At 64.2% G+C, this 20,166-nt stretch overlaps 5 protein-coding genes across 5 annotated transcripts; 2 read left to right on the forward strand and 3 right to left on the reverse strand.

Moving 5' to 3' along the window:
- Positions 1 to 17: 17 nt before the first annotated feature.
- Positions 18 to 1,862, reverse strand: OXLD1 (oxidoreductase like domain containing 1). Its single transcript, XM_052688105.1, has 2 exons — positions 1,612 to 1,862; positions 18 to 1,203 (listed from the first exon to the last, which is right to left on the reverse strand). The coding sequence occupies exons 1-2, from the start codon at positions 1,663 to 1,665 to the stop codon at positions 862 to 864; spliced, it is 396 nt and encodes a 131-aa protein (XP_052544065.1). The 5' UTR covers positions 1,666 to 1,862; the 3' UTR covers positions 18 to 861.
- CCDC137 (coiled-coil domain containing 137) lies at positions 1,848 to 3,595 on the forward strand. Its single transcript, XM_052688104.1, is given in 6 exon segments — positions 1,848 to 2,040; positions 2,153 to 2,283; positions 2,360 to 2,564; positions 2,786 to 2,868; positions 2,955 to 3,040; positions 3,042 to 3,595. Coding segments are annotated over 6 exon segments (933 nt in total). The 5' UTR covers positions 1,848 to 1,882; the 3' UTR covers positions 3,312 to 3,595.
- Positions 3,596 to 5,206: 1,611 nt separating this feature from the next.
- Positions 5,207 to 10,513, reverse strand: GPRC5C (G protein-coupled receptor class C group 5 member C). Its single transcript, XM_052688008.1, has 5 exons — positions 8,960 to 10,513; positions 6,891 to 7,942; positions 6,360 to 6,454; positions 6,019 to 6,153; positions 5,207 to 5,834 (listed from the first exon to the last, which is right to left on the reverse strand). The coding sequence occupies exons 1-5, from the start codon at positions 9,619 to 9,621 to the stop codon at positions 5,802 to 5,804; spliced, it is 1,977 nt and encodes a 658-aa protein (XP_052543968.1). The 5' UTR covers positions 9,622 to 10,513; the 3' UTR covers positions 5,207 to 5,801.
- Positions 10,514 to 11,793: 1,280 nt separating this feature from the next.
- GPR142 (G protein-coupled receptor 142) lies at positions 11,794 to 13,519 on the reverse strand. The gene is made up of 2 exons (XM_052688011.1): positions 13,253 to 13,519; positions 11,794 to 12,903 (listed from the first exon to the last, which is right to left on the reverse strand). Exons 1-2 carry the CDS (start codon positions 13,368 to 13,370, stop codon positions 11,837 to 11,839), a joined length of 1,185 nt encoding a protein of 394 aa, XP_052543971.1. The 5' UTR covers positions 13,371 to 13,519; the 3' UTR covers positions 11,794 to 11,836.
- A 3,539-nt stretch (positions 13,520 to 17,058) lies between these two features.
- Positions 17,059 to 20,153, forward strand: BTBD17 (BTB domain containing 17). The gene is made up of 3 exons (XM_052688010.1): positions 17,059 to 17,154; positions 18,126 to 18,402; positions 18,770 to 20,153. The coding sequence occupies exons 1-3, from the start codon at positions 17,061 to 17,063 to the stop codon at positions 19,848 to 19,850; spliced, it is 1,452 nt and encodes a 483-aa protein (XP_052543970.1). The 5' UTR covers positions 17,059 to 17,060; the 3' UTR covers positions 19,851 to 20,153.
- The last annotated feature ends 13 nt before the right edge of the window (positions 20,154 to 20,166 follow it).

Raw genomic sequence — 20,166 nt, forward strand, 5'->3', positions numbered from 1 at the left:
AAGCAATTACAAAAAGGTATAATCTCAGCACACTTTAATTGAACTTCAGCCCCTTTCACTAATGGCAATTAGTTAGGTTTCAGCAAATAGGATTACATGGGTCCAGAGGTGTTTCATATGAAGCTGGCAGAACCAGCCTCTCTTACAACAAGGGCCAGCGTCCTGTTGTTAATTAATGCTCCCAGACCGAGCTTCATTAGCAAATGCCACTCAGGAGCCACTCTTGGTGGCGTTCGGTGCACTGGCTGGATGGGGTGAGGTTCTGCGTGTCATCAGGCCGAGGCTGTGCTCAGCTGGGCAGGATTTGGTGAGGTGATGCCTCAAGGTGAAGTTTAAGGAGTTTCAAGGCAGAGATGAATGAGGAAGAAGCAGCACTGTGAGGAGCTGCCCTTGATGGGACGTTGCAGGGCCCACGTGCTCCAGCTGCACCCAGCAAATCCTACAGCACTGGGAAAGGGCTGGAAACCCCTCCAGACAGCGGTTACAGAGAAGCCCCTAAGAGGCTTAGTGTAGCGTGGGGAGGACAGTGTGACACCACAGCCCATTTCCGTCACCAGGCTGCTGTTATGCTGCAAGGACGAGGCAGGAGCAGTGGGAAGGGCCCTGCTCTCAGCAGGGATTTTCAGATAAAAGCACAGAGTGCTGACACCACCCCTGCACCGTCAATGCTGGGGCTACACGTGGGGTGCACGTGCTTGATGAATCCCTCCAGCCTGATGCAAACAAATACTGTAAATCCCCACCTCACAAACCAACATCCAAAAGCCCACAGGTACGCCGTGTCCCAATCCTCTTGTCCCGGGGAGACTCCTGGAGCTCAAGCAGGAAGTTCCTCACCAGTTTTTGAGCTGCTGACAGGGCTCAGTTCGTCCCCATGCGCAGCCTGATCTCCAGCTTCAGGACCGCTTTGATGCTCTCATCCTGCACATGCTGCTCCACGGCCGCCAGCGCCCGCTCCCCACCATCCCCATAGTGCTGCAGCAGCTGCTCCACGTACTCGATCCAGACGCAGTTGTGGCAGCCGCTCATGCAGCAGTTGGTGGGCGGTGGGAGCTCAGGGGGCTGTGGATACGGGGTCTCAGCCCCCCGCATGGTTTCCCCCTCACCCTGGGGGGTTCCAGTCTGGCAGTCGCTCCTCGGGGTGTCTGAATGCTTTCCATAGCTGCAGAAGGTGCTGGGGTGGGGGGCTCTGCGCTGCTGTTCCTGCAAGGGATGGCTCTACGGTGGTGCTGCATGGGGGGGCTGCCCCCAGCACTCTGCCTTGAGCGATATCCCCCCCACAGCACCCTGGGGCTCTGCTACACCTTCGCACCCAGAGTCCTGTTCCCTCCCCGACCAGCCCCATATAGCACTGGGCCCCGGGTGCAGCCCTCCGACCCACCATTAGAGCCCTCAGAACTCGAGTGCAGTCCCCAAACCCCTCGGCGCAGCCCCCAGAACCTTCAGAGCAGTTCCTACAGCCCCTAGAACCCCAGCGCAGCCTCCCAAACCGTCATTACAGCCCCCAAATTCCCCACTGCGGCCACTCCCCAGCCCCTCCCCTACCCCCGACCCCCTCGGGTTCCCCCAGGCCCCTCCTCCGGGCTGCAGCCCCGCCCCGTCCCCGCTCACCTCCCGTCCCCTCCCCGCCAGGCCCCGCGCCGCCCGCGCCGCCCGCAGTAACATCCTGCCGCCGCGCCCCGGCAACGGCCCGCCCCCCTTCCTGTTCCGAGCGACGGCTCTCTCATCCAATGGTAGCCCAGTTTTTGGGCAAGGTTAGCCAATGAGAGCGCTGCAGCGGAGCACAGCCAATCGGAAGAGGGAGGCGGGGCGGAGGCGTCGGAGGGCAACCGGAAGCGGAGGCAGTAGAGGGAGTGGAGACCGCGTGGGGAGCGGCGGGGCCATGGGGCTGGGGAGAAAGAAGGGACAGGGAGCGGGACGCGGAAAGGGGCTGGGATCAGAACCGGGAAAAAGAAAGGGACAAGGACTGAGAGCGGGACATGGAAAGGAACAGGGACCGGCCCCGGGAAGGGGCCCAGCCGCCGCTACGCCACGCGGCAGGTCAGTGCCCGGTGCGGTGGGGCTCGGGCAGGCTCCCGGGGCCGGCTGGGTCCCGCTGAACCGGGCTCCCCGATGCCCCGTCACAGCCCATACCGTTCCCGTTATCCCCCAGGAAGGAGAAGGCGTTGGTCAACCTGAAGCCCAAGCACCCCGACGAGCAGGAAATCCCTTTCCGCCTGCGGGAGCTCATGCAGAGCCGTGAGGCCATGAAGCACCCCAAGGCCCGGGCAAGGCGGGCAGCAGGTGGGGGCCTGCATCCTCTGACATGTCCCCATCCCAGACTGTCCCTGTCTATAATCTTGCTGTCTGTCTCTCCTAGAGAAGCCACAGCGTCCCCAGGGGACCAAGGCACAGGAGGACATCCCTGTGCCCAGGTTCCGTCGGCGCAGAGGGGAGTCGGAGCGCTCCTACGTGTGCCGCATGGAGCGGGAGGTGCAGCATGTGCTGGTCCTCAGCAAGAACCAGGTGCAACGGGAGCCTGAGAAGGAGGCAGCAGCGCCGCAGAAGTCTCAGAGAAAGAAAGAGTGAGAGCAAAACCAGCACGGCTGCTGAGGCAGGGCTGGGGCAGCCAGGGCCGTGCTCTGATTCTGAGACCCAGCTCTACAGGGCTGGATCTGAGCCCAGCCCTTGGAGCAACTGTACACTCCTGGTGCTAGGCCAGGCAGGGGAAAACAGCAGACTTTCGAGGGGATTCCATGGGGTGGAAGCTCTCTTCCTCCCTGCGGGTTGTAAGATAGCTCTTCAGGTTTCAGAACAAAAAGCTGGACAAACTGCGGAAAAAGAAGGAGGAGAAGAAAGAGGCTTTGCTGGAGAAGAGCCTGTTCCAAGGTGGGAATGGTGCAGGGAAGCTGACTGCAGTGACCCATGTGCAGAGGTGGGAGCAGCGTCCTCCCTGACACCAGGTTCTCTCCCAGACCCAGTGGCATTCGGTGAAGTTGTGACAGAGCCACCCACCATCACCTCACGGCCCCGCAGTGGGGGTCCCACCGAGAAGGTGAGGTTTTGGGGGCACGGGGCTCTGTGCCTGTCTCTGCCTCCCTGACCCATCCCATCTCTGCCTACAGGCCGGTCGGAAGCGGCTCCTGCTGACACCTCACCTGGGCCAGAGCCGGGCAGCCCCCACTGTGCCAGTATCACTGGCTCGCCAGCGCATCGTGCAGGAGGAGCGAGCGCGTGTCATCCAGGCCTACCGGGACATCCAGAGGCGCAAGCAGCAGCAGCGGGACGCAGCGCGGGGAGGCACCCAGCCTAGCAGTAGGGTACCAGGCTGAGCCCCCCTGTCCCAGTGAGGGGACGCAACCCCTGGACCCCCGTGAGGAGCAGCGTTAGGATTGCACCGCCCTTGTGACGGTCAGCTGGGCGCGCAGGCAGCACTGGGGATGTGGAACCCTGGGGCTCAGTGGGGACTGTCATCCTGTTCCCACTTTGCTGCCAGTACAGAGACCTGCGCCCTTCCCAGCACCTCGGAGCGGGCGCCCTACAGAAGGCAGGGGCCTGCCTGTGAGGCTGTGGGGCCACGGACTTGCTTGTAGTAAAAGTGCTGATAAATGCTGAAGATGTGCGCTTGTTTGTGCCTCCTGCACCATCCCAGCTTTGCTGGCAGTGTGCAGTGGCTGGGAAGGGACAGGGCCGTGTTGTATGCCAGCAGATGGCAGTCCCAGCCTGCAGCACGCATGGCATTGCTGTCACCACAGGCTGGCCTGGCAGTGCTGGCACTGCACGTCCTCTGGTAGAGGCAGGACCCTCCACTGGATACTGCATGACCATTTCCTGCCCTGGCTGTAGTGAGGAGGGGAGCAAGCCGAGCCCAGGAACACAGAGCATTTCTTATGCTGAGTCTACGCTCACCTGCACAGTGTCACTTTCCTCCATCGTTGCTCTCACCCCTTGGAGTCGTTATGTGAGCCCGCAGTCCTCAGCCACGCTCCCCGTGCTTTCAGTATCCCCAATCCACATTCCTGCCAGGCACCAGCATCGCCGCTGGGACCCCATCCGTGCCCCGTGCTGGAGATGACAGCCCCGCCAGCTGCCCCCCACTCAGCCTCAGGGCTGCAGATCGCTCCCGGCACAGCGCAGCCCACGTGCGGCCGTTTCACCTGCGCAGGACAAAGGCAGCGCTGTTCCTCAGCCCCGTGCCGCACAAAGCGCTGCCTGTTGGAGCTGGGCCGCCCTGCGGCCAGCACTGGCAGAGACCAGGGGCTCCGGAGGGGCCGAGGCCGCCGGCAGCACCGGAATGGCACAGCCCAACCCAGCCCTGAGTCCTTGCACAGGGCTGAATGGGAACAGTGTCTGCGCACCTTGTTTATAGGGAGACTGCTGTCCCCGGGGCTGTGTCACCCCAGGATGGCCATGCTGTGCTGTGCTGCTGACTGGGGACCACAGTGCGCCTTGCACAGGTTGGGGCAGCTGTGGTGCACCCAGCTTGGCAGAGGGAACACACAGCACGTGCTGTGCAGCGCCAGGAGGAGGGCAGGCTGCAGAGCCCCGGGGACCTGGAGCTCTTGGTGCTGCCTGGAGACGTCCCCACAGCCAGCTGGCACCAGGTAAACACCAGTGATGCAGCACAAACCCAGGGGCACAAGCAGTGCCTGATGGGAGCCTGCTCCTACCGCACACCATCATCTGCCCTGGCACCTGCTGTGTCACGACAGGGCTGTGCCACATCCCCAGTGCTGGGAGCATCCCCGGAGCAGGGGGATGTGCCTGCAGGGCTGGGACACGGCGTGCGCTGAATACTTGCACATGGTGCCTTCAAGGAGACCGAGTTACCCACCTCCCCCAGCCAACCACTATGGAGCCATCTCAGCCCTGAATAATTCATGATGCTCCTGTTGGCTCAGCCACAGGCTTCCTGCCCGCAGCAGAAATCGCTGCAGAAGGGAAAGGCAATCTGGCAATCTGAGCAGAAGCTGCCCCTGACCTTGGCATGTCCTCTGCACCATGCTACCTTCTGTAGGGCAGCCATTTACCCATCCTGGCACAGCCGCCCTATCTGCTCCCTGGCCCCCAGTGCAGGAGCATGTGGCCACTTGGGGCCATGCTGGGGATCCATGGTGTCACCAAGGAAGGGAGGAGGGGCTGAACACAATGGAACAGAGGTAGAAGCCCTTGGCTGATGGATGCAATGCAGCTGGGCACCCCATCCCCATCATACTACAGGACCACGTAAGAAAACTCACCTTTATTGGGTCTGACCTGAAAAAGGGGAGAGGAACAGAGGAAGGAGGGGGCCCAGCTCCATCCCAGTGCTCTGAATGTGATCCTCAAGCCCTGGCACGGAGACTGGGATAAGGCACAGATCAGGCGGTCGGAGCCGCGGGGAGAGACCACTGGGAGCTGAAACCCAGAGCATCCCCATGTCCCCCAGTGACAGGAGGAGCGAGGCACAGCAGGAGGGTTGGGAGAACTGGGGATGGCTTGGGGTGCAGTGCCCTGGCCTGGGCTCAGCACTGGGTGAGGTTCACGAGGTGCAGCCCTGGGCAGGCACCCCCTGCTGCTGGCTGTCCAGCAGCAAAACATCCCCAGCCTGGAGCGAACAGGGTGTCCTTGCATGGTGAAGGCAGTGTTGGGACAGCATGGGGTGGCAGTGGGGAGCTGCGCAGAGCAGGCAGCCTGCAGTGCCACAGCCAGGCAGCATGGTGCAGGCTGCGGGGCTGCATCCAGATATTCCCAGCTCAGGAACTGGCTCCAACAGGGTCAGATGCACCAGGCAGGGAGGCAAGGTAGGGTCACAGCTGCGCCAGTGCTGTAGGAGCTGGGCTTCACCACCGGTTCCTGCTGTATGGGGACAGCACCTGCAGGCACAGCAGGATGGCACTGGGCAGTACGCTGAGCAGCTCAAAGCCATCCCCACCCGGCGCCATCCCCACCCCTGCCTGCATGGGAAACTCTGCAGCATAGGCAGACTTTGCACCCTGAGTCTGGCCAGCAGCCCAGCATCACTGCCCCCTCCCCGCTGCTCGTTGCTCATTAACCCACCTGGCTGCCCCGAGCATCTCGCTGTGCTGCAGCGTGCCGGGCCTGCACGGCAAAGGCATCCTCGGCTCGCAGTGTGGAGCTGGCACTGCTGGCGGTGGTGGCACGGGGCAGGATCACATCATAAGGACCTTCACTCTGTGGGGAACAGCAGAATGCAGAGGGCTGGGAATGCTCCTGGGGAGCTTGGCAAGGAGGGGACCCACCCCAGCACTGAACATCCCAAGCTGACGTGAGGATCAGGTGCACCCTATATACCTTTATCTGGCCCCATCCCAGCCACCTGTTATTGATCTGCTCAGTAAAAGCTCATCTCATGCGGAAGGCACTGGTGCTGCCCTTACCGTCCCCTTGTGCATCAGAGCCATCTCTGTGGGCTGGTAGACGCTGGTCAGCAGCTGCCCATTGTAGCCACTGTACGGGGACACCGGCTTCTTGGCTGCAAAGAGACAGGGATGGTGAAAAGGCTGAAAACAGGGGCCTCACTCAGCCACCCAACCCGGGAGCTGAGCCTCGTTAGCAGCTTAATGAGCTGCCCTATGCCCTTCCCTGGGGACGTCCCTGGGGTTTGCATCACTGCAGGGTGGGAGGGGCACCCCCAGTGTTACTGCAAATTCTGCTGTCACCTCGCTGACGCTGCTTCGACTAACGAGCAAAGAGCCAACCCAGGGCGGAGGGCCGGGAGCCGTGGGCACCCCACGCCGGGGAGGGGAGCGCGCCCGGAGCGGCTTGAGCTCAGCCCCAACTGGTACACCCAGCCCGGCGTGTTTTCGGGAGCCACAACAATGCGGGCACGGCTCCCGGCCGCTGGGTGGGTCGTGGCAGCAGACGTCTCACTGTGCCGTGCTGTGCCGACCCCGCAGCCCGGTGCCTACCGAAGGAAGGCTCATCCATGGAGAAGGCTTTGTTTTCTACAAACATGCTCTGCGACTTCTGCTCCTTCAGGATGGTCTCGTAGCCCACCCCACGCGTGGGGTACACGTCGTCCTCGTAGCCTTGCTCAGAACTGCGCCGCGTCACGTGCGTCACCTCGGGGATGACGTAGAGGAGGATGAAGGCGTAGGCGTTGGACACCAAAGCGATGGCCAACGTGGGGTCATCCCAACCGGGCTTCTTGCCCACGTGTTGGTTCCCGTAGAGGTACATGGCCGTCCATGCCACCCAAATGGCCATGGAGAGCCCAGAGGTGGCCAAGATGAAGGCGCCGTGCTTCCTCCAGCGCGTGTAGCGGCCGCAGAGGGCCGGCCAGGCGGTGCCAAAGGCAGCCACCAGCAGCACCATGACATAGATGAGCGCCATGACAAAATCAGCATCCGCCAGCCCGCAGGGGTCTGTAGGCCCGCCCTCCTGCCGGGCCACCGTGATGATGAGCCACTCGGCGTTGATGATGACCTCCACCAGCGCCAGGAGCAGAGCCACCGCCAGCGTCACCCAGCCTCGCGGGCCACAGTTCCTCCGCGCCAAGAAGTTGAGGGCCACGGCGTGTGCCAGCAGGCAGGAGAAGCAGAGTGCGAAGAGGACACCGAAGAGAAAGCGGCGAGAGGTGCAGGTGGAGAAATCTGGCCCCACGATGAAGTCAAACGTCAGGCAGAAGAGCCCGAAGGTGCCCAGCAAGAAGAAGGCCTGCGTGGCCACCAGGCTCTTCTTCTGGGGGTCCTCCACAAAGGGCAGGCTGGCCACCAGCACGATGGTGAGCACGAAGCTGGTCACGGCACCCAGGCTGGCCGCGGCCTCCAGCACAATGCCCCATGCTGCTGACAGGTCACAGAGGTTGTAATAGAGCGAGGAGAGGTCCTGGCTGCATCCTGATGGAGGGGTGCTCTGGGCACGGCCCACAGGCAGCAGAGCCAGCAGGATGCAGGCAGCTGCCAGCACTGCAGCACCCATCCTGCACGGCAGGTGGGTGCCAAGCAGGGATCCACGGACCCTGTGGGGAAGAGAAGCGTTACAGAGCTGGGAGCAGGAGCTGATGCTGCCTGTGCTGTCTGCAGGTGCTGGAGCATCTCTGTGGCAAGTGAGCAGCTCCTGGTGAACCCACCCCACCACAGCCCAAAGCGGAACCAGATTAGAGCAGGCAGACGTGCATCTCCTGTCACCTCCTTGCCTGGATGCAGCACTGTGCCCGTGGGCCTCCTGGAGGAATCGAGCACGGGTCTGGGCTGGGAAGCAGAGCTAACACTTGGAGATGCTTGGGGCTGCATGCTAGCACAGCTTTGCACGCCAGCTCGTTCCCCTTTTTGCTTCTCCTGGCCCACTTCCCTCCTGTGGCTCCGGGCACTGACCCACCATGGGTCTCGTGTCTGACCGTGCACACCAGCGCTCCTGGTCACACGCAGCTGCAGCCTGGCATGGCACAGCGTGGCACGGCATGGCACAGCACGGCGTTGCCCTGTGGGTACGGGTCCGTTCCCACTCCCAGCCCCAGGGAGCGCAGAGTGCCGGTAGCAGGGAATGAGGAAGGAGGGGGGCGAGCTGCAGCCCCTGCATTCCCCTCTGGGAGGAAACCGGGCAAGAAAACAGCAACAAGGTCACTCCGGGGCTGAAACAGGGGGGTGTTCCAGCCCCCAACTCACTGCCTCCGCTGCCAAAACCCCCGCCCTGGGGGACCTGAAGGCCGCCAACCCACTGCCCTCCCGGGGCCCCGCAAACAGCGGTGTCCAGGCTCCGCGGAGCTCCCCCGGGCCGGGACCTCCCGTCCGCGGTGAGGGCACCGGGGGACTCATTCCCTGTCGCCCCCGGCTCGCGGCGGATAGGGACACCAAGGGACGGGGTTCCGCCATCCCTCCCAGCGGCACCGACGGGTTCCCCCACACCCCCGGCTCGGGCTGGTCCCCGGAGCACTCCCGACTTTCCGTCCAGGAGAGCCAGTGGGGCGCACGGCTCTCCACCATTCCCGGTGTCCTTCTTCTTGTTCCCGGTCCCGGTGTCCTCCAGCCCCGCTCACCGGCTCCAGCGCCCCGTGTCCCGTCGCTGTGCCGTGCCGTGCCGTGCCGTGCCGTGCCGTGCCGTGCCGTGCCGTGCCGTGCCGTGCCGTGCCGTGCCGTGCCGTGCCGTGCCGTGCCGTGCCGTGCCGGCGAGCCCCGAGCCCGCGGCACGGCGCGCGCCTGCCCGGCCCCTCCCCGAGGTGCGGCCGCTGCCCGGGGAGCGCGCCCGGTGCCGGCCGGGACCTGCCCCACCGCACCGAGCACCCGCAGCACGGGAGCGGGGGAGCAGGTGGAGAGGAATGGGGACCGTCTCCCAAAACGGAAGGACCGAGCGCGGGGTGGAAGCGAGCACGGAGAGAATTCGAGCACCGGTGTAATGAGTTGGTGGGGTCTCAGCACAGCCGGGTGCCGGGGACGCAGCACACCGTGCCGGAGCAGCATCACACCGAGCTGTAACCGCAGCCGAGCAGCCCCGGGCGGCGGCCCGAGGGGCCTCCCGGAGGAATGTCAGCTGACGGCTGAGCCCTTGGCACCGCTTTTGGGTGAGCCTTTCCTGCGGGGGTTCGGGGCTCGGTGGTCCCAGCAGCCAGGCTGCACCCGTGTCTCGGCCATGGCACCCACAGCCACCCCATCCTTGGGGCTCAGGAAAGGGGAAGAGCCCCTTGAGGCTCAGGGCACCCATTGCTCTGCCAGTCCCGGAGGAGGTTTCCAGGCGGGCCCTGCTATTTTGGGAGGGTGAAGCAAGACGGTAAAGGATGCAGCCGAAAGTTCACCGTGCCGCCGGCAGGTCCTCCCCCAGCCCGGGATGGTATGAAAACAACCCGAGGAGCTGGAGCCGGTGACACCACTGCACGGGGAGCAGCACCCACAGCCACCGTCTGCCTGCCTCCGCCTGGCTCCCAGCGCCGCACTGGGGCAGGATCGTCCCTCCCCGCTGGGAACACACACGTGTGTGCATTCACACAAGCACTGAGCAGCGCTGAGCGCCCTGCAGAGGGGCTCCGCTGCCTCCCCGCCTCCTGCCATGACCCCGTGTGCCTCAGTTTCCCCAGGAAGTCGAGTTCTGCCTAGGAGCGAGGCCCCGCTTCCCCACCGCCTCCGCTGCCCCAGCACCGGGCTGCACAGAGGCCGAGCTGCACGCGGCTTCCTGCAGCGCTTCCTTCCGCTGCACAGAGCAGCCCCGGCCCCGCAGCCCCCCGTCCCCACCGGCTCCCATCCCACGGTGGCTGCTCCGTGGAGCCCACACGCTCCCACACCAGCTGGTCCAACCCACGCTGCGCACCCCTGCTGTTTCTCAGGAGGTGTTTTTGTAGCTCCTACAAAACCCACAGCAACACCCCTCTGTGGGGTAAGCCGGGTGCGATACAGCTGTAAGGCTGGGGCGCTCGGTGCCTGGCACGGTGTGAGCGAGGGCAGAGCCCAGCCCTGCTGCCCTGCTGTGCTGGGGGCTGAGCCCTCCAAGGCAGCACTGCCGGATGTCTCCCAGCCCCGCAGCGCTCGGCACAGCCAGGAATCAGAGCCAGGCTTCTGAGCAGGACAGGAGCGGGCCCGTTCCGAAAACATGGGCACGCCGGGCGCATTTTTTCCAGGCTTACCTCTCTGCAGAGCCGCAGGGCCGAGCTGACGGCAGCACGGTGGCCGAGCCCCAGCTCACCTTGGCGAAGGTGAGGGCCGTACCTGGGGGCCGAGGGGGGGCCACGTGCTCACCCTGCCCGCCACCTCTGTTTACGCCGGGGCTGGAGAGCTGTTTTCCATCTGAGCTGGTTCTGTCCAGAAAGGAGCCCCTCTCTGCAGGCGGACGCGGTTTGCACGTTTCCACCTCCCTCTCCAAGTAAATAAGCGCCGGGCGAGGGGGGGCTGGCGGCAGCCCTGGCCTCCGCACGGCGCTTGGGTTCAGTGCTGCCCTTCCCAGCCAGGCCCTCGTGCCCCCCACAGCCCCACAGTGCGGCCCCTGGCCTGGTTATGGGGTGGGAAATCCTGCAGGAGGGTGCGGGGCGGCAGGAGGTGCTCACTGCTGGGTTAATGTCTAATCCGGCCCCAGTCCTTCTCTCCTGAAATGCCAGAATTAATGGAGCGAGCACCTCCTGGCTACCACCCACCCCAGCGAGGCTGGGGCTGAACCCTGTTGGTGAGAGCAGGGCAGTGGGGGCCGGACCCCCCCGGTGTAATGCAGGGGTCAGCATTGTGCCCAGGGCTGCAGAGTGTGAGGAGCATTGCCCTGGATGTGTGCCTGTACCCGTGTGGGTCAGCCCCACATCATGAGGTCATCCTGGGCTCATCTTCTGTGCAGTGGGGGCAAAGGTAGGTGGGCATCCTACTGTGACCCATCCCACCCCAGTGCTGCACCCAGCCTGGTGGGCGCAGAGCACTGGGTTGCTCTCTGTGCCCTGCTTGGGGCAGCCCAAATATTCCTGGGCCATCTGAGCCCCCAGCACTGGGGCAGCTCCATGGGTGCTGGTTTATGAGGAATTACGGTGGAAAGGCCGCTCTGTTTGGGGGGGATTATCGTAAGGACCTTATGCAAGAATTAGGATGGAAAGTGGGGCAGGAAGGGCTGTTGCTCCGGACCTGGCTGCTCCCACGGGTCATAGGGTGCCAGCTCCCTGCTGCTGCTTGTGCCAGCTCTGCTGGGCGTCCTGTCCCTGCCCTCTGGTGGCAGCTGGGGACAGGCAGGCTGGCACGGCCCTGGCTGCTCAGCACTGCAGCAGTGTGGTGGTGTAAGTGAGAGCGTGGCTCTGAGCTGTGTGCGTGCCACGCAGTGGGGACACGGGGAGCCGGGTCACACAGAACTGCAGCACCCCGAGGGCACCAGGCTGAGCAGAGGGACTCAGATGGAGCCAGACCCACACAGCATTACAGACCGAACATCGGAGTTTATGCAGGAGAGCTCAACCCCATCACATTGCCTCCTCCCCAGGGCTGCAGAGCTCACCTGGGCCCAGCCCTGGGCGCAGGTTTGCTGCGTTGTTGGAGCTGGAGAGCAGCTGTGAGCTCCCACCACCCCCAGCACCGCAGCTCTGCGGGGCAGCATCCCTCAAGCGTGGTCCCACTGGGTGCTGGGTGAGCACCGAGACCCTCGGCTGGTGGCAGCACCCTGCTGAGCACGCCGTGCCCAGCAGCTGCAGTGGGCTCGGGGCTGGGGGCACAAAGCGGGCGCCGCTGTGGCGGAGGCCATGCCACGTGTGGCCACAGAGCACCTCGCTCACGGCGCGGCGGAACGTCTCGCTGACAAAGCAGTAGAGGAAGAAGTTGAGGGTGGTGTTGAGCATGGCCACCATGTTGGCGATGTCCAAGGCCAGGTGCACGCGCCAGTCCCGCTTGACCGAGGCCACATAGAGGTGGCACATCATGACAGCGGTGCGGGGAGCCCAGAGCACGATGAAGACAGTGGTGATGGCCAGGAGGAGGGCCGTGGTTTTGCCCCGGTGCAGCCGGCGTCTCCCGGAGCGTCCGCGCTGCTTCAGTTTGTGGATGATGACGGAGTTGGTGGCCAGGAAGATGCTGCAGGGCAGGAAGTAGATGGTGACGCAGTGCATCCATTTGAGCACCCTGTCCAGTGTGGTGGGTGGATCGGCGTCACGCCAGGCGTCCAGCCACCAGTAGAAGGGGATGCCAGTGGCCAGAGCCACGGCAAAGACGGCGGCGATGATCCTGCGGGTGCGGCGGGGGTAGGAGACGGCGCGGTACCGCAGCGGGTGGCACAGGGCCACGTAGCGATCCACAGTGAGCAGGACGGTGACCCAGATGGAGGCGTGGTTGGCTGTGAACTCCAAAACGTTGACGATGTGGATGAAGGCGCGAGGCACCGCCCGCGCCAGGATGGCCGTCTGCAGAATGAAGCCCACGAAGATGATGAAGACTTGGGTGAGGATGTCGGAGGTGGTGAGGGCCAGCAGGTACCAGTATGATGACTTCTTGGTCCTCGTGGCCAGGCGGGACAGGGCCACGGCTGTCAGGACGTTCACTGGAGGGAGGGGAGCGGTGCCAGATGGGCGCTCAGACCCCGGGCTCACAGCCCCCCGGTGCCACGCTCAGCTCCACAGTGCCTGGTGGGGTGCAAGGGGGGGGCTGGGGAACTATAAATATCGTGGTGCCATGGTGCCATGCAGAGCTGATTAATCCCCTCCATGTGTCAGCCCCAGCAATGGAAGTACCGTCTGTCCCCTCTGCCGTGGCACCCACCAGTGGGGCTGGGGTTACACCGAGGCGAGTGGCACTGCGGGGAGCATGGAGACCCCATACCCCAAAATCTGTGGGGTCAGGCGGGAGCTGCAGCTCTGCCCCTTTAACCCTGGCAGCCCCCAACACCTCACCTGGCAGCCCCAGGCCCAGCAGGATGCTGTAGTACACAACAGGGAAGATGCCAACCATGCAGGGCGACCGCTCCGGCTCCGGCCATGTCACCGCCGTGCTGTTGGGCACCGGGACCATCGCCCTCCACCACGCGTCGGCTGCGGGGGAACACGGGGAGACTCAGGGAGGTGAGGGCACCGCCGGCCGGGGCATGGCATGGGGACACCGGGGTGGCTCAGCTCGCCCGATGCCTGATGGCGCGTTTTAGAGCTGTAGGACACGGCGCTCTCGGGGACATCAGCGTGGTTCTGCTGCCGGATGTGATCGTTGTTTATCTCCCCTGGCCCCGTTTTATCGACTCGAAGAAAGCTGGCTTAAAACAAGATGTCCTTGGGCGGCTGCCGCGGAGATGCGGGGCCGGGAGATGGCGGTGCCCGGGGTGACCCCGCAAAGCCCCGTGCGGGATGCGGCCCCGCGCCCGACCCCATTCACAAACCCCCGCCCCGCGCCCCGCGCTCCTATTGGCCCCAGGGCGCGAGGCTGCGGCCAATCAGAGAGGCCTCCTCCGAGATCGGGGGACCGCCACACCCGAGCGCTGCGTTATGATTGGTTAGAATGGTCCCAAATTAGCATTTCCCGCGGGAAGCTGGGTCCTAGTGCCCGGGCGGCGGCGGGGGTCGGGGGGCGGTTTGGAGCCTTGGGGTCCTGAGAACGGGAGGGCCGTGTCCCAGCCCGACCCCTCATGCTGGCCCCATTCCGTCCCTCCGTGGCCTCTATGCCGCCCTGGCTCAGCTCAGCCCCCGCTGCTCAGCTCCCTGTACGTTCTCCTCTGCCCCCCCGCCCACTGAGGGGGTCCAGGCCCTCAGTGACCCCCAGCTGCCGAGCTCGGCCAAGCCCCGACGGCTCCGGGACCAACGGAGCATCGCGACCCCCGCGCCAAGCTCCGCCCGGGCTCCCGCTCAGCGCCTGCCCCCAGCCCCCCGCAATGCCTGGGGTTGGACCGGGAGGGGGCAATAGGGGGGTCCCCATACTTCCATCCCTGCGAGCCTTGGGGGCTTGGCCTTGGCCCCTTTTTCCAGCATCGACCCGAGCAGACCCCCAACCCCCGGGGCTGTGTGGGAGAGGAGAGTGATGCTAATTAACTGAAAATTAGATCCGGCTAATCAGCGAGCCCAGTCTCTTTGTGCCCCCCGGGAAACGGGCATCGATCGGCTGCGGCAGGATCGTATTAACCCTTCCCTAGCCCTGAGCCCTTCACTCTGCAGAAAGGCGCTGTGCCTGCTGGCAGGGGTCCTGTCCGGGTCCTTCGCTCCCCTCCTCTACCCGAGGTCCCACTCCTGTGCCCGGTGGGTTCTCACCTTGGTGGCTTTCGTGCCACCCTCTTGGCGTGCGGTGCCACCTTCAGTGCGTGTCTGTTCCCGCTGGTGGCCGCAGCATGGCACAGCCCCTGGGGTGCGTGGAGACGCGGGGCGGAGGGAGAGCGGCGTGGGCAGAGCCGCGGGATGGGATGGCCCCGAGCTTCGCTGCTGCCCCCGAGCTGCGGATGGGGGCCCCTGGGGAGGCTGAGCTTCGGGGATAGAGCTCATCCCCACCCATGACAGGGACGGTGCTCTGGGTGCAGCATTGCTCCCGTGTCACCGTGCAGGTGCACAGTGTTTTGCTCACCTGGAGGCTCAGGGGAACACAGGAGCTGACACTTTGCTGTCCCTCCCGCAGCACAGGCTCCTTCCTTGCCTCCAGGACAGATGGACACAACCTCACTCCTGAGCCAGGTCTGGGTTTATCTGAGTGTGTATGTGCGTGTGTGTGCATTCACACGTGTGTGTCCATGCCATGTGTGTACTACTCCAGTCCCCTCGTGTGGAGGCCATGCTGCAGGGAAAGTCTGTTTGTGCCTCGGTTTCCCCAGCAGCACAGGGATGTAGGAGCTGCTGGTGGGGACATTGATGTCCCCTGCTTGCATGAGCTGCCTGGCACATGTCTGCAGTTCACGGAGCCAGTGCAGCACCTTCTCCATCCCATGAGGTTTAGGGGCTGAACACGACACTGCCAGCACTGTCCCCATGGTCCCCACATCCCTCAACCTTGCAGCCTGAGCTGCCCTGCCCTGTGTCCAACTGAAGGGTGACAGCTCCTGGCCGGGCACAGTGGGGGACCCTGCAGGATGGAGCCATGCTGGCACAGTGCCGCCAGGCACACGCTCCAGGCAAGCTGTTGTTTTGCAGGCGGGTGGTTAAATGAGGCAGCAGCAGATGTGGTGAGCCATTAACAGGCTGTGCCGCTGCGGGGCCCCTTGGCCCACCTGGCCCTCGCTCCCCGTTGCAGCAGGAAAGTGCACCCACACTGTTTGCTCTGTTTGTGCTGTGCCTTGAGTCACCTGCCTTGCCGGGCTGCAGAGCTGTGGGTTGGGCACATCTGAGGGGCCAGGTGCTCTGTACCCCTGTCCCCTTCTGTCCCTGCTGCCCCCATGAGGGGCTGGGGGGGCTGGGAGAGCAGCACGCAGCTGATGGGCAGCTCATCTTCCATCCCACCTCAGTGGAGCAGAGCCAGATGGGCGGCCTACCCTTGAGCTGCAGCCACATCTGCCTCCACTCAACATCTGGAGACCCCATTTAATCCCACACTCCTCCTTCACCCCCCTGCACCAGGCTGTGCTCGAGGATCGAGCTCCTTATCCCCCATCCCCATCCTCCTCCAGACACTCTGGATTTGGCCCCTGTCCTCAAGTGCCCTCCCCGGCATGAGAACAGCCCCGGCTGTGGTGGCACCGTGCCGGGGCCGGGCGCTCTGACGCAAAAGGGGCAGATGGGCTGAGCACCCCCTGCTTGGCTACAGCCTCCCTACCCTGCGGAGAGTCCCGGCCAACGCCGCAGCCATGCTGCCCTGCTGCATGCACTCCTGGCCTTTGTGCCCATGCACTCCTTGTGCTCACAGCATCCTTCTTGCACTGAGCTGCCGGGTGCCGCGCTGCCAGCAGCGGGGCGGGGAGCGAGCGTGAAATGCTCGGCAGCCTCGTTGAGTTTGCGCTTCACTTAGCAGCTTAACACCAAAGCTGCAATAACGCCGACGCCAGCACTAATCCCATCAGCTCAGACAGCTACTCGATAACAGGGAACTGGCTAATATTCCCCTGTGTGGCTCCAGCCCGAGCCACTGCCACACGCTGAAGGTCACAGCATCGTTCGGTGGTGTCTCCTGGAGAGGTGGCCCAGGTGCCTCACAGACGGACTGAAATCCCATTCCTATCTCATTCTATCTTCCCACCCCCACCCCCATGCCCATCTTCATCTCATTTCTGGTGCCCCGTGCCATTGCAAAGCCCTGCACGAGCCGTCGGGGTGGGCGAGGGGCCAGCGAGGGCCGGCACCGGGCACTCGTGCAGCACACGCAGTGTCTTGGCTGCAAAGGCTGGGAAAAGGGCAGGCAGTTCCTGCCGGCAGCCCGATGCCATGGTGATGGGAGGGCGAGGGCTGCCGCCTCCATGAATACCCATGAGCTGGGGGAGCCGGGAGGCTGCACGCACTGTGCCCTGAATGCAAAAGCCCCATTGCGTCCCCGCAGCACAAAGAGCTGTGGCTGCGCACGGGACCGGCGCCGTCCGACGGCGGTGAGCGGCAATGATCCCACGTTATGCTCGGGGCTCGCTGGAGCACGACGCCCTGGGATGTGGGGCTGGGGGCCGGGGTGGGATGGATCGGGGCTGGAAGCCGTTCCCTTGGTAACGGCGGGTCCCAGTTTCCACCAATCGATGTGGCGGTGCGGGCTGGGGGGGCTCGTGGCCTACATAAGCGCCCGTCGGGCACCGCGCGCCCCGGCAGATGCGAAACGATGGCGAGGCTGACGGGCACCCGGCCCCCAGCTGCCCGCCGCTGGGGCTGCGCTGCCACCGCTTTCCTCCTCCTCCTCCTCACCGTGCAGGCTGGTAAGGGCGGCGGTGGTGGGGGGAGGCATGGAGGGGTCCCTGGGTCCCCCAACTCTTTGTGCCGTGGCGGTGATTTAGGGCTGAGTGCGGCTCTCCGGCAGACCTTGTGCTGTGGGGGGGGGTGGATGTGGCTCCTGGGTGTGCTGTGCCCCTCGGGGAGGTCCGGCTGCCCAGCGCAGGGCTCGGCACTGTGAGCACTGTGGGACGAGGGACCGCGATTGCCTCCTGATCCCTGCTCAGCTGGGCTTAAGCCGGCACTGGGATGGGTAATCTGTGAGATTGCCAGCCGGCCAGAAGCAGATTGGAGAGATGGAGCCAAATTCATCAAGATGAGCTGGGGAGGAAGCGGGAGGTGTGCCAAGCATGTGGGAGGCTGAGGAGCAGGAGGAAGGCTCCCTGTACCCACAGGAACAGAGCTCCTTGCAACACTCTCCCTGTGCACGGGAGGTGTGGATTCATGGCACAAGGAGGAGGCAGGGATCACGCTGGGAGCAGGCACAGTATGCTGCCATCCTAGCAGCACCCACTACTGCAGTGGGGCCACTGGTAGCTCAGCCTGCAGGGAGTCCCAAAACCTGCCTCGTATACCCCCCCATGTCGGCCCACTTGGGAGGGCTGGTGTCTGGGGCAAGTTCTCAAGGCACGCTCTGCCCTCATGGGGACAGGAGAGAGCTGGCAGCCCGGGCTGTGTGCCAGCGTGCCAGGCACAGGGCCATTTCCCAGCACGTCCCAGCTTGGTACATGGTGGTCTCAATCCTGCTGCAGAAAGGCAACTTGTTGGCTCCCAAAAAGACAGCTGTCCCTATGTCCCCTTGTCCTCCCACATACCCTTGGCAGCAACCAACCCTTTGGCACTGTGGGGAGCAAAGGGAGGATGCACACAAAGCAAAGCTTCCCCAGCACCCTGTTAGCCAGGGTCTCTTGTGCCTGGTGCTGGGGCACAGCAGTGGGACAGTAACACCTCCCCACAGCTCAGAAAGCTGACCTTGGCGGCGATGCCACTGCAGCCACCATCAACCACTCACTGACGCTGCTGCAGAGGCTGCAGGAGCTGCTGCAGAACGGCAACAGCAGCGACTCGGTGCTGCGGGTGCGCACGGCCGCCTCTGATGAGGCCAAAGTCTTCCACACCCACCAGCTGCTGCTCAGCCTCCAGAGCGAGGTCTTCGAGGGGCTCCTGCGCAATCAGAGTGTTGTCACCCTGTATGAGCCGCCTGAAACTGCCGCGCTCTTCGAGAAGTTCATCAGGTGCGTGGGGAGCCCAAGGGATGGGGATGCCCATGGGAGGGGTGCTGTCAAGGAGGAAGGCGTTCCCATGGGGACAGTGGGAACTCCAGGGGAAAGGGATGCCCAGAGGGATGCTCCCTTCAGTTCCACAAGGACCCAGTGGGAAGGGGACAGCAGGAGGGATGGAGCCAACTGGGTAGGGTGTCCCCTCATGGACCCTGCAGGATGGGGATGCTGGGAGGGCTGAAGCCAAGGAAGGTTGTCCTCTTAGGGGCCCTATGGGATGGGAAGGATGCAGCCAAGGAAGGAGGATGCTCTCTCAGGGACACGAGTGGGTTGGGAATAGAGACAGAGAACAGCAGTGTCACCATCCCACGCTCCACTCCAGGTACCTGTACTGCGGAGGGGTTTCCCTCCTACTGCACCAAGCCATCCCCCTCCACCAGCTGGCCAGCAAGTACCGGGTGTGGGGGCTGCAGCGTGGCGTGGCCGACTACATGAGGAGCCACCTGGCCAGCGAGTCGAGCCAGGGCCACGTGGTGGGCTGGTACCACTATGCTGCACGCATCGGGGACACGGCGCTGCAGGAGAGCTGCCTGCAGTTCCTGGCCTGGAACCTGTCGTCCGTGCTCGGCAGCGCCGAGTGGGCTTCGGTCAGCGTGGAGCTGCTGCTGCTGCTGCTGGAGCGCTCCGACCTGGTGCTGCACAGCGAGCTGGAGCTCTACACCGCTGTGGAGGCCTGGCTGGCCCGGCGGCAGCCCGAGGACGCTGTGGCTGAGCGGGTGCTGCGTGCCATCCGTTACCCCATGATCGCGCCCAGCCAGCTGTTCCGGCTGCAGACGCAGTCGGCGGTGCTGGTGCGGCACTACAGCGCGGTGCAGGACCTGCTCTTCCAGGCCTTCCAGTTCCACGCCGCGTCCCCTCTGCACTTTGCCAAGTACTTTGACGTCAACTGCAGCATGTTTCTGCCCCGCAACTACCTCGCACCCAGCTGGGGCTCCCAGTGGGTCATCAACAACCCGGCACGGGATGACCGCAGCACCAGCTTCCAGACCCAGCTTGGGCCCAGCAGCCACGACTCCGGCAAGCGGGTGACCTGGAACGTGCTCTTCTCTCCACGCTGGCTGCCCGTCAGCCTGCGCCCCGTCTACTCGGACTCGGTGTCCAGCGCCATCCAACCGGTGCGCATCGAGGACGGCCGCCCGCGCCTCGTTGTCACCCCGGCCACCAGCAGCCCCGACTTCGCTGGTGTCAGCTTCCAGAAGACGGTGCTGGTGGGTGTGCGGCAGCAGGGCCGCATCTTTGTCAAGCATGCCTACAGCTTCCACCAGAGCTCGGATGAGACGGCTGACTTCCTTGCCCATGCCGACCTGCAGAAGCGCACCTCCGAGTACCTCATCGACAACGCCCTGCACCTGCACATCATCATCAAGCCTGTCTACCACTCCCTCATCAAGGTGAAGAAGTAGTGGGGCTGTGGGCATGGGGCTCTGCCTCTTTGTCCCCTCTCTGTAGGTAGAAGGGGGCTCCTCTGCTGCCTGCCTCTTCCTGCTGTCCCCCATGCCATCCCTGGGTGCCTGCAGAGAGCACAGCGAATGTGCAACCGTGTGGCGTGGGGACGCAGGGACGGCCCCTGCAGTGCTACCTCTGCACTGACATGGCTGCAGCTTGGGGTGTGTTGGGATGGGGGTCCAGCTGCCTCCCCCAGCAGAGGACACTTGTGGAGCGCAGCGCCTTGTTCCTGCCTGGGTTTCTTTCACCTCCTTCCTAATAAAAGCAGAAAAT

This window comes from Tympanuchus pallidicinctus, unplaced genomic scaffold (genome assembly GCF_026119805.1).
Source record: "Tympanuchus pallidicinctus isolate F22 unplaced genomic scaffold, pur_lepc_1.0 scaffold23, whole genome shotgun sequence".
NCBI classification, from domain to species: domain Eukaryota; kingdom Metazoa; phylum Chordata; class Aves; order Galliformes; family Phasianidae; genus Tympanuchus; species Tympanuchus pallidicinctus.

Bases quoted from the DNA above. Each gene is read 5' to 3' on its own strand.
- OXLD1 (XM_052688105.1), bottom strand. From the start codon at position 1,665: ATGTTACTGCGGGCGGCGCGGGCGGCGCGGGGCCTGGCGGGGAGGGGA. The intron at 1,204-1,611 runs GTGAGCGGGGAC...CATCCCTTGCAG, and splicing joins TGGCGGGGAGGGGACGGGAG to GAACAGCAGCGCAGAGCCCC.
- BTBD17 (XM_052688010.1), top strand. From the start codon at position 17,061: ATGGCGAGGCTGACGGGCACCCGGCCCCCAGCTGCCCGCCGCTGGGGC. The intron at 17,155-18,125 runs GTAAGGGCGGCG...ACCTCCCCACAG, and splicing joins CCTCCTCACCGTGCAGGCTG to CTCAGAAAGCTGACCTTGGC. The intron at 18,403-18,769 runs GTGCGTGGGGAG...GCTCCACTCCAG, and splicing joins CTCTTCGAGAAGTTCATCAG to GTACCTGTACTGCGGAGGGG.
- GPR142 (XM_052688011.1), bottom strand. From the start codon at position 13,370: ATGGTCCCGGTGCCCAACAGCACGGCGGTGACATGGCCGGAGCCGGAG. The intron at 12,904-13,252 runs GTGAGGTGTTGG...CCCTCCCTCCAG, and splicing joins GCTGGGCCTGGGGCTGCCAG to TGAACGTCCTGACAGCCGTG.
- GPRC5C (XM_052688008.1), bottom strand. From the start codon at position 9,621: ATGGGTGCCCTGAGCCTCAAGGGGCTCTTCCCCTTTCCTGAGCCCCAA. The intron at 6,455-6,890 runs GTAGGCACCGGG...GTCTCTTTGCAG, and splicing joins CATGGATGAGCCTTCCTTCG to CCAAGAAGCCGGTGTCCCCG. The intron at 5,835-6,018 runs GTGGGTTAATGA...CTGTGCCTGCAG, and splicing joins GAGATGCTCGGGGCAGCCAG to GTGCTGTCCCCATACAGCAG.